Source organism: Sarcophilus harrisii, chromosome 3 (assembly GCF_902635505.1).
Source record: "Sarcophilus harrisii chromosome 3, mSarHar1.11, whole genome shotgun sequence".
NCBI classification, from domain to species: Eukaryota; Metazoa; Chordata; class Mammalia; order Dasyuromorphia; family Dasyuridae; genus Sarcophilus; species Sarcophilus harrisii.
The window spans coordinates 340,230,068-340,242,534 of NC_045428.1; the positions used below are offsets into that span (position 1 = coordinate 340,230,068).

General features: G+C 38.2%; 1 protein-coding gene across 1 annotated transcript in view; it reads right to left on the reverse strand.

The window, feature by feature from the left end:
• Positions 1–1,024: 1,024 nt before the first annotated feature.
• The window catches only part of LCT (lactase), a 46,871-nt gene continuing 35,428 nt past the window's right edge, over positions 1,025–12,467 (reverse strand). Inside the window, exons 12-17 of the mRNA XM_031961295.1 lie at positions 10,641–10,843; positions 9,185–9,294; positions 7,759–7,893; positions 4,855–5,078; positions 2,747–2,977; positions 1,025–1,787 (exon numbers count right to left, since the gene is read on the reverse strand). Of these exons, the coding sequence (XP_031817155.1) occupies positions 1,573–1,787; positions 2,747–2,977; positions 4,855–5,078; positions 7,759–7,893; positions 9,185–9,294; positions 10,641–10,843 (1,118 nt within the window). The 3' untranslated portion in view covers positions 1,025–1,572. The remainder of the gene's footprint in view (positions 1,788–2,746; positions 2,978–4,854; positions 5,079–7,758; positions 7,894–9,184; positions 9,295–10,640; positions 10,844–12,467) is intronic.

Sequence of the window (12,467 nt, forward strand, 5' to 3'; positions counted from 1 at the left end):
CACTGAACTAGAGAACTATTAATCACCATGCTAAACTAGATAATGATTGTTTTATCAATTCCACTGAGTCAACACCTTGTTGTAAGAATTCTTGCCCCAAGAGTTCTGGCCCATTATAACACTATGATAACAATTGCTTTATTAATGCATTCAAGGCAGAGTTGCTCTAGTTCTGAGTTTTGTTAATAGGTGGACCAATTATTAACTTTTGTGACAACTAGGATTTTGCTTCCATATGCCTACTTTTCCCAACTGAAAAGAGCATAAAATTTTGCTAAGTGCGGTAAGGAATATCTACTGCTGTCATCTATATTTGAATTTCAGTAAGAAAGTATTCAACCCAATGGCACATTTTAGTTGATTGAATCAAGTGTAGTCACCTAAAATCTTTGCTGAGCCCAGGATTTGTAGGTTATGTACAGAAACATTTTTGTTATTTAAAAAAGATGTAAGCTAGGTGGACAAACTCTCACTTTTGTATTTGTGTACAGTGCGTAGCATACAGATACTCAGTTGACAAGGGGAAGATGATGTAGTATTCATAAGTCCATTTTTATTTTTTATCAGAAAGTAGGAGGGAGGAGAATTTTTTAAAGTGTTGGGAGGAAAAAATCCATTCGGATAATTCCCAAACTAAAGCAAGGCACCCACTTTTATGTTTGTTTGCTTTTTAAGTTTGATTCTGTACAACAGGATTGTGGTGGCTTTTGCCCATGCTTGCCCTTTTAAAAATAAATGGTAAATAACTTAATTTACTTGTATTCAGTGCCATACCAAACTGCCAAACAAATTATAAAGCTAGAAAAAAAAAAATAATAAAGTTCACCTGAAAGAATAAAAGGTCAAAAATATCAAGGGAATTCATGAAAAAAAAAAATGTAAAGAAAGGTGGTCTAGCCATACCAGACCTAAAATTATAAATTATAAAGTAGCGGTCATCAAAACCATTTGGTCCTGGATCAGTGGAATAGATGAGGTACACAAGACACAATAGTCAATGACAAATCTACTGTTTGACAAACTCAAAGACTAGCTTCTGGGATAAAAACTCACTATTTAACAAATTGCTTGGGAAAACTGAAAAATAGTAAGGATTTAGGCATGGTCCAACATTTCACACCTTGTACCAAGGTAAGGGTTGAACTTGGTTCATGATTTAGACATAAAAGATGATTTTCTTTTTTTAAATAGTAAAGAGGAGCACCTTTAAGGTGAAGCACAGGCCAAATTGAGAATTTTTTTTGCCCCAAATGCCTGAATAATGGGAAACTCAACCCCCCAGATAAAGTCTTAAGAGGTTGACACTCCTATTCCCATGACTGTCTGCATCTTAATAGTTAAGAAAACTAAAAGATCTTAACAAAAACAAAAATATCAGGTGGTTGGAGAAAATTAGGAGCAGTTATCTCAGATGTTCCAGGTAAACTACTCATGAAGCTACTTTGATCTTTTATTATATTCTGTTTTCTTAAATTATACAGGGAGTGATATAAAAGCAGGGAATTGGGTAAGGCAGTTTTAAGCAAAGAACTCGGCAATGCTTTAGCTAACTTGTAAAGCATACGGCAAATACTACATTTTACTCAATTCCTGTTGGCTGGTACTTGGACTTTTCTTAGACACCTTGTATTTATAGAATGTAAATGCTAGTCCACAGATACCAATAATCAGAAAGAAAATCAAGAAAGAAAAGAGTATGTATAAAGCTGTTTCTGCATTGGTGGCATCCAGTGTTAGCCCCAAGAACTGAACTTGCTTGTCTGTCACAGATTCAGTGGTGGGAATATCTAGGAGAGAAGCACATACAAGATGATTTATTTTCAAGTTTCAGCTATTCTACTTATTTTCCAAAGTACCTTTAATCTAAAAACTCAAATGTAAATCCCAATAAATCACAAAAGGTGGCCTTATCTTAACAATGAAAAAGTTCATTTTTCATTATCAGTAATAAAATTACACATTCCATGAATTATATTCATTTAAATGCATATCTCTGAGCCATTAGTATTATTTGATGTGTATTTTAGGAATTAGTTTGAACAAATACATCAAGGATTATAAGATCAAATGTGATTATATATGTAAAGTACTTAGCAAATTTTTTGATGTGGATATGAAGTCCTGTTATAATTGACTCTTGAAAGTCAGAGCAGTGGTCTGTAACTATAGTATAAATTGAATAAACTAATGATGGCGATTTATATTTTTAAAATGTTTTCACACTTGTTATCTGATCATTAACAATAACAATAGAAGTAGTCTAACAATAGCAATAGGCAATATATTATCCCAATTTGACAAGTGAGAAACTGAGGCCCAGGAAGGTTTGAATAATTTAACCCCAAATTATCTAACAAGTCAGTGGTATACTAAGAACTATAAATATACAAGAAACTACAAATAATAGCATTTACATAGCACTTTAAGGTTCACAGAGCACTTTATGTCATTTAATACTCAAGACCATCCTGTAGGTAAGTACTATTATTTTCTCCATTTTTTAGATGAAAGATTGTGACTCAACTACAGTCACACAGCTAGGAAATGTTTGAAACCAGGTTGTCTGGCTTCAAATGAAGGCTTTTTCCATTAGGCTTTACTGGCTTTCTCAGCATTAATTTAGAAAACAATGCCATCAGCTCCTTGAGCAGAATCTCCAGGTTGGGCTCAATGGGAGACATGCGCCTTTCCCTGCAGCTGGCCTCTTCCCTTCTTGGGGTGAGCAGCTTAGCCTGCCTGGTCTTACCTTGGGCCTGGAGGCAGAGGTGCGGCCCGCTGGCTGGGTCTGGGAAGCCATTGCACCTGACTACAGAGGCATACAACTTGACAGATTCCTTGGGGATCCTTGGGATGGAAGGGTCTGTGTAGTTGGTGAAATGTAGACCAAATCTCTCTGAAAAGCCAGTAGCCCATTCAAAATTGTCCATCAAACTCCAAACAGTGTAGCCACGGATGTCCACCTTATCCTGTATAATAGCTGGACAAACATAGAAGCCCCCCCCGATGTGAGGTTTCTGGAGAGGTAGGTGCCATGGTGTCCTTGGAACTGTCTTAATGTGCTGCTCCCCCTTCTCCCGTGGAAGGCTTTGTATTCTGGAAATTCTTCCTAAAATCCTTTCTGTTCTTAATTGTCCTCCTATCCCCACCCCATTTGGTGTGTCTGGGGCTCTTTGACAGAACAGGATAGCAGAACTAACCAACTCTCCTGTCCTATGGTGGGAACACGGGTCACAGACAGAGCCACAAGGGACAGTGCACTCTGCTGTCTAGTAGTGACTTGTGCCCACTGCGACTGCTCGGCTCCTATACCTGGGCTCCGAGCCATGGAGATCTCTAATCTCAATAGCACTCACTGCACAGACCTGGGACACAAACAGTAAGTACATTTTGGTGATCTTTAAGCAAGAGTGCTCAGTGAGTCAAGGGTCCCTAGGGGCTTCTAAAACTAGGGTCTTGGGGTCGTGGTTTGTCCATTCTCCAAGAGGACCATGACATTGGGAGGTGACATGCAAGTGAGCTGGTTCCCTTTCTCCTCTAGATCTGGGTCCAGTGGCCAGACAGAGAGCAATACTACTGAAGAGGCCATCTTAAAAGTCCTAGGGTTTTGGACACTTTCCTTTTTTTTTTTTTTTTTTTAATTTTCTTTTAGCTTTTTATTTTTAAAACATATGCATAGATAATTTTCAACATTGCAAAACTTTGTGTTCCAAATTTTTTCCCTCCCTTACCTCGACACCCTCCCTTATATGACAACTAATACAATATATGTTAAACATGTGCAATTCTTCTATACATATTTCCACAATTATAATGCTGCCAAGAAAAATCAGATTAAAAAAAGGAAAAAATGAGAAATAAACCAAAAAGCAAGCAAACAACAACAACAAAAAAAGTGAAAATGTTCTGTTGTGATTCACATTCAATCCCCACAGTCCTCTCTCTGGGTGCAGATGGCTCTCTCCATCACAAGACCATTGGAACTGGCCTGAATCACTTCTCTATTAAAAAGAGCCACATTAGACACTTTCTTTGACAAGTCAGTATATAAATACAATTCTCTTGTTCTCAACAAACAATAATTTTAGTGAGCTCTAAGGTTCTAAAACTCTTTTTCTCTGCAAGTTAGTACACAACTGTCCACTGGAGCTGGTCTCATGAAACTAAATGTCTGGAAAGGCCTCGCAAACTTTCTGGGCTTGAACTGTAAGAATAATTATGGGAAACACAAGAGGGCACTTAAAAAAAGTGGAATATATTGTAAATTTTGTTTTGATTTGACCAAATGCATTTCTGGCCTTTTCCTTCTTACTCTAAATGAGCTAAATATTAAATGGGACAAAATCCAACTTTCATATAATATCACATTTATTATTAAGATTGATCAGACCAGCTAAATACACTCTCGTTCCATAGTTGAATAGTGATCATTCTTTTCTTTCTACATTTGAAGGTTCCTCTGAAATGGCTAAATGACTTTACTAGTTCTGAGTCTGACCTTGGTCTTCTCCTACCAGCCCTAGATTAATAAATGAGAAAAATAGGATCATTTTTCCAAATTCCAGTGAGTGCTCTCAGTAAGGAATAATTTATGGTAGAAACCAAAATTTCTAGTCATTGTCATGGTTCAAAAGTTAATACCACAAAGACAGCTAAAAAACTGAAGTAACTCATTTCAAGCAATTGGCTCTTGGCCAAGAGATTTAGGCTTAGAAAGAGAGAATTCAGACTAAGATAGGGTATCTATCCTCTATAAATTGAGTGATTTAATAGTGAACCACTGTCTTACAAACCTGCCCTAAGTATTAATAGTCACTGACTTCTTTGTGAAGGTCACAAATTGATATGCTCAAGTACCTTTGAGAACTTCATTGATGTAACTCCGGAGGTAGTAGATTCTTACGGTGTCATTGAGGTCTGAGGTTCCTCTCTCAGAAACCCCATTCTCTGTAATATAAATTGGAGGGTTGTTGTACTCTTCCTTTAACCAGTTCAAGATCCTTCTAAAGCCAAAAGGAGTAATCTTCAGCCAAAAAGAGCCGGAATCTGGCCAAGTGCGATCTGTTATGGAAGCCACTCCCCTTGGGACAAGAATTAGACTGTGAGAAACAAAAGCTTAAAACCTCATTTTGCTAAATTCCCATCTATATCCCCCACTTATCTCTGGACTGTGCATTTTTAAAACATTTTTAAATTTTAATTTGTAGAATAAAACAAGAATTTTCATAACTATAATAAAAATCTGGTTACACATCTGCAAATCTATGATGTACAATTTACCATTCTTTTAAATATGTGATAGTTATATAAATTTCTTTTTTCTTTCCTTTGTCCTAGAGATGGCTGCCATTAGATACAAATAAGTGTGTGTATGTGTGTATACACCTATACGTATATATGTATGAAATTATTCTATACATACTTCTACCATTCTTTCTCTGGATGCAGATAGCATCTTTTTTCATATATCTGGCCAAACTCACATCTGGAAGGCTTTCCCTTCTCATCTCTGCCTCCTGACTTCCTTCCAGACACATCTCAGATCCCCTATGCCCTCCATGCATTTCCTCTGGCATTTCCTTCCACTCTGTATAACTTGTATTTGACAAGTGTTAGCACATTCCTCCACTCCTATTAGAAGGTGCTTGAGTCCAGGAACTCTGTTTTTGCCTTTCTTTGAATCCCCAGCAGAGTGCTTGGCATGTGAGAAACACCGAATATATGTTCATTGACAGCTGATTGACCAACCATACTGGCCTTTCACATAAAATATTATTAATCCCAGGAACAGTGCCTGGATTTTTCTAGTCACCTGATGGAACTCATAAAAAGGTCCTTAGGCTACTCTTCACTGGCAATCCTGGCTCCCCCAGTAGCTAGCTGTATGTGAGCTCGCCTAACCTCTGAGGCTCCCACAGGGAGAACAACATCTGCTTTTTGCTCCCCTCTCACGAGATTACGTTGCTTAGGAGAAGGAGAATGATATTTGCTCTTTTGAGCAACTTCAGGCATTATTATTTATAAATCTTTAAACACTCTTCACCCGCATTCATGACCTCTCTGCCTTCAAACCTCATAGAATGCGTGTTTGTGTTGTTACTGGCTTCTGTGATACCTTGTGCTTGTGTCTCAGAGTCCTGTGGCAAGTAATTGATGAATTCCCTCAAAGTCTTTCGCTCTTCCTTTCCCAGGCTCTTCAGTTTAGCTCGGGATAGAAAGGGTATTACCCAGTGTACTAATAACATTCTAGACTGGTAGTCCAGATATGCCCCAAGTTCAAGTCCTATCTTAGACACCTACAAAACACATTTCACTTCAGTCTCAGTTTCCTCATCTGCAAAATAGATATAGTGAGGATCAAATGAGATAAAATATGCTAACATACCTTGCGCATCTTAAATGTTATATACATTCTATCTATTCTTATTATTATTAATGCATTTGATTTTCTTAAGACCCATTAGATTATGAGCTCTTTGAGGTTAGAGGCTACCTTTTGCCTTTTGTAGCCCCAGGACTTAACACAGTGCATGGTATATAGTAAGCACTTGATAAATATCACTGACTGACTGATTCTTAAAATGATGATTTCTCTTTTTTTCTTTTTCTTTTTTCTGAGACAGTTGGGATTAAGTGACTTTCCCAGGGTCACACAGCTAGGAAATATTAAATGTCTGAGACCAGATTTGAACTCAGATCCTCCTGACTTCAGGGATGGTGCTCGATCCATTACCCCAACTACCTGTCCCAATGCTGATTTCTTAAAGTTGCTCATAGCTCAAGTGCTGGAGATGACTTTTCTCCACTGCATAGACTTGCAGTGTAGCAACAGCATCAGGAACTTAGAGTAAGGAGGAGAAGGACTTTATTGGTCACACACAGACATACATATGTGTGTATATCACATACATACATGCATATATAATCTTTGAAATATCTATTTAAAAATTAAATTGAGAATTCTAATAACTTAATTTGAATTGGCACATTATATAATGCAAGAGGTATTTCATTTTTGACATAATAAAAAAGTTCTTTAAAATGAATGAATCTTTTCTAATTCTACTTTTAAAGACATTTCAAATAGTTTTTTCATTTAGTAAAAGTTGTCTGATTTAAAAATAAATATATGACAATATATGTATACAGAGATATATTACATAATATCCATTTATCTATATCTGTCTCTGTCATTTGTATCTGGGGCCACCTCTAGCTGTCTTGATCTTTGTCCTGCCACTGAATTTTGATGACTCTGGAAGAGTGAGTGAGGCTGGCAACTTTTCACAACTCTGCCCTACTCACATCCAATACAGCATCACTACAGAAATAAAACATCATCCCCATGATATCATTGGTCCTCTTCCAGAATGAAGGAGGAACAACCACCACTACCGCAGCCTGTAAGTGCCAACTACTATGCTAAGCATTGTATAATTATTATCTCATTTGATCTTCACAACAATGTTGGGAGGTAACTGCCATTATTATCCCCATTTTATAGATGAGGAAACAGAAGTTAAATGACTTGTTGATTGGAGTCACATCAATAGGAAATACCTGAGGCTGGATTGGACTATAGATCTTCTTGACTCCAGGCCCAGAGAGTCATCACCTACCTGCCTTAATCCAGCTCCCTCATTTTACAGATGAGAGATCGAATCCCAGTGAGATTAGCTGCACAGGCAGCAAGGAGCAGCACTTGTATTTAAGCTTAAGAAGTTGATTTCTTGATTTTATCAGCAAAGACAGCAGGCTTACCTGTCTGCATCATAGGAGGAGATTATATTTGCATAATTCAGGTTAGAAGCCAGAATAGTGGTATAATGATTGAAGCCAAAAAAATCAAATGTGCCATTAATTCTCTTCTTTTCATCTTCAGTAAACTCTGGGAGCCTAAGGTTAAAAGGCAAAGACAGTGATAAGAGGCCTTCTCAAGGAGCACCTGGACATATTTCTCTCCTTGACTACACTCTCAATGGCCTACACATATAGATATGCCATGGGCTTGCCAAATAGAAACAATGGTCCCAGTAAACAGGAGAGAGTGACTTAGGTGGCTAGGTTGGAAAAAAAGAAAGGCTTGGAATGTGCAACCCTCACCATCACTAAAGCAAAGCCCCCTCCACTGAAGGTCACAATTAAGCTTTTGTGACTCCTCTAATCTTCACTTTGAAGAGGGCCTCTTGTTTGCTCCACAGGGTACATCCGATCTAATTCTATACCTCACAAACTGATGATTGAACTTGAAAAAAATCCCACGTCACAAACACCTGATACACATTTTTAGCTCTAAAATCATATGTATTATGTTATCATCTCCTATCTCTTTTGTTTTTCCCATAGTTTAACATTTATGTATCTAATTCCTTGTTCCTTTTCTTTGGATACTTCTTTTTGTCTAATTCTCATTTTTAGAAGGGAGAATTTAAAAGGAATAGGTTTTTATGAACTGAATTTTCTCACACGCATTTTGAAGTTTTCTTTTTTCTGTCTTTTTGTTGTTGTTGTTATATCTCATGCAGCACTCTGTTTTTTAGATAATGCTCATATATAATTATCCCCAATTGATATGCAGTTTTTTCAATGAGTATCTTTTTGATCACCACAGTCTATCTTTTTTTAAGTTGATTTCACATGGAATAATACTGGGGAGGATAGGTATGTTGGAGCATTGTGTTCTGCTCTGGGCCTGCCTCAGTCCTTTTTTGAGACCTTTAGTTTGGTGAATCACAAACTCCTGGAGATGCCCCTCCTTTTGAACACTTGCCTGCCCCTTTCCCACTGTTGCAAGAAAGGCCATTTCTGAAAAGTTGGTTGAAGATGTCTAAAACCCATGCTCATCATGGCTCTCTCTGTCTCAAGAACTGCCGATAGCTTCCTCTTGCCCATCACAGCCATCATAAATAACTCCAGGTGTGACTTTCAGCGCCCTCCCACCCTAGCACCTGCTAGGAGTTTAAGATTCAGGCAATTTTGGCGCTAAATGATGTGTTCAGGGTCCAAATGATGTGTTTGGGGTTTAGCGCCAAATGTTGGGGTTCGGTCACGTGAAGAACTCACAATGACCATTCCCTTTGGCAAAATTTAGGTGTTTATTTATGAGGTCTGTATTAGACCTTACTATTAAACTCCTCAGTACCTGCCCCTGATATCCATTAGACCCACTGCAACTGCCAATTCCTACCTGGATTTGCTGAGTCCTGCTGCCAGGCTCCTGTCCCTAATCCGGGTCTTCATGACTTCACTGTAGTCTCCATTCTTGAAAATAGGATGTGCAAACCAGCCTCCCATAAACTAATTAGGGGAATGAAGAATAAAACTGAAACTTAAAAGGTGAGATGCTACCCAGAGGGACAACCCATCTCCCCATGTTCAAAATACATCTCCAAACACAGCAATTTCATCTGGTGATGAATCTATAACTCCATCTTTAGAGTGTGGTCTAATTTACAATTTTGCTGGTGCCTCTGGAACAAGATAACTAAACCCAATAAATAGTAAATCATTTAGATTTAGATTGTTAGAGCTGGAAAGGGCCCTTAGAGATTACCTCATTTAACCCCTCTTGTTTTACTGATGAGGAAATTAAGGCTTGAAAACTTGATTGACAACTCATACTTTGTCAGTGGGGAAAACTGCTAGCCCCTGGACCAAGGACAAAGTCTTCCACCAAATCTCTGTGTACCCTTCCCCATTTAACCCTCCCCACTTAATGATTCGGTCTGTTTCTGTGATTGACTCAGAAGAAAGGGTATCCTTTTGGGAGAGAAGCTTTAGTAGATCTGGAGAAGACTTAAGGAAAAGAGGCTGATAGACAACAGAAATATGATTCATTGCCAAAATAGTGGGATCTGAGGGCAACCCCAAAAGTAGGGGAAGAGACACCACTATCCTGTCCTGATTCTTCAATGAGGATGAATATTCCTCTTGCCCCACATTCCCCACCAGAGTTTGCAGCAGACATTTGCAAAGACCAAAACAGTCAATCTTTTATAGGCTTTTACAGCTTTTAGTCATTCAACTCAAGACTGAGAAAGGAGCTAAATTGGTCAATTGAGTTTTTGTTTTCTCAATTTGTTGAGTTTTCTAGGAAAGACTCCTAGTTATCTGGGAAAATAAGGTTTCACATAAGGATAAAAAGCAGAGAATAAAAATATACTTCTCCTTTGTTTAAAACTGATAGAAAACCAAGACCCCCAAATCTTAAGGCTTCAAACTCAAGGAATGATTTTTATTTTACAACATGTTGGCACACACTGGCCAAGTGTGATACTGTAACCCAACTCTGTTAGACATGATGAAACATTTAGGTTAGAGGAAGCTAAGAATCAGAACTACAAGGATAAAAGTTAGGGTTGTCTCAGGGAGAAAATTCCTATGTTCTGTGATAGTGGCAGGAAATTTTGGGGTCAAGTTGGTGGAATTGTGAACCCTAAATAAGAATTGGGTTCATCTAACTCACAACTTAGTTATCTCTCTATTAGGCCTTGATGGGAAAGGATTTGAAATTCAGTCTTGCTAATCCCAGTTCTCTACATTGTGCCATGATGATGAAAGACGGGCTAACAAAAAGACTGGAGAGGAAGGATGGACCGATAAAGGAGGAGAGTAAGAATAACAACAAAAGGAACTAAGCAGACCTGAACATATCTTCTGGCAGCTTCCACATCTTCTTGTTTGGAAGGATCCCTGGGTTCTGCCCAGTCACTGCTGATGGTGATAGAAATCAGTCCTCCTTGCGTGGGTCGGTAGACATCATTATACAGGTGCCAGGCTTCAGCATGAGCTTTTATTAAGTTATGGCCAACAATATAGGGAGCAGTGCCTGGTCTAAAGGAAATGCCTACAAAACACAAGGTAAATGAACTGAGGATTCAAAAAAGTAGAGTACATCTGAATTCTAGCCCTTCTCTTGTCTGGTGACAATGAAAGCCAACCCCCTTCCCCGCCCTCCAAATCAGCACCAATCACTTGAAAAACAGGTAGCACTTACATAGTGTTTATATAGAGAGTACTTCATTTGATCCTTACAATAACCCCATAAGGTAGATGCCTTTTAAAAATTTTTTAAAGTGTATTTATTTATTTAAAAGTTAAATGCAAAATAAGAAAAAACAAAATAGAAAAAGAAAGAAAAAGAAAAAATATTGTCATGTGTCCAACAGAACATGAGGGAAGATTCAAAATATGTAACAATACATTTCCATTTCAAGAAAGCATATGTAATGATAGAAGACATTATATCCATGACTGTTCTTTTCTTTGATTCCTTGTAGGTTTTCTTTTGTTCTTTACTGTGCACTTTTATACTTTTTTCTCCTCTTCTCCTCCCTCCCATTTCCCTCAAGCAGGCTATGGTTAAGGATGGAGATATATAGATATAGATAGATAAAATATACATACATACAATATACACAGAGATATATACATATACACACATGCATATATCTATATTTCACATACCCACAAGCATATATACATACACACATACACACACACACACACATATATATATATATATATAACATGTATATACACATACATCTAAAACAAAATCAATATGGCTGACAGGTATTTGTAGATCTTTCTCTCATTTTTCCCATTTTAAAGATTAGGAAACTGAGACTGAGCCAAGTTATTAAGTGCCTTGCCCAGAGTTACACACTATGTGTGTGTCAGCATACGAACACAGGTTTTACTGATTCCAAGTGTATTGCTCTATCTACCATATCACCAATGAAACAAAAGGACCGTGATGGGGGTGAAAATAACTAACTTCTGTCTTTCACCATGGCAGTCGATGCTATTGCTCAATAATGCTGCCGACCTCTCCTCTTCCTGTTACTGTCAAGCCTCCAACCTCCTTCACTGATAGTTATTTTGGGACTGATTGGAGCCTCATTGATTGCCAAGGCCTAATGGAATCCCCCACATTTCTTCAAGCCTTGTCTTCCATTACTTCGCAGGAGAAAGTCCCCACTTCCGACGGGTGACACTTCAGTTTTCTCCCGTACAAATGCCCGCTGTCACTCTTGCCTCCCACCTTGGATATCCACCCACCTGCTCCCATCCCTGAAGACCCAGCTCAATGCCCCTTGTCCCACAGGGCCGAACCAGCCCTTCTTCTTAAGCCCATCGTCTCCCTATGTCTAGGCCACTAGGCATGTATCAGTCATTCAGATCTTCATGTGTTTGTCTGATCTCTCCAACCAGACCATCTTTAATTCTTCACATCCTCCTCACCACCTGGCCAGGGGCTCTGCACAGAACTGTACATACACGTTAATAGCAATATCAGTGGTAACTCACATAATGCTTTAAGATTTGTAAAGCACTTTATAAATTTGATCTCATTTTCTCCTTAGAAAAATCCTGGGAGGCTTGTAACTTGTAAAACCCCATTTTATAGATGATGACACTGAGAGAGATAAAAATTGAGTGACCTACACGAAGCTTCCCCTTCTCTA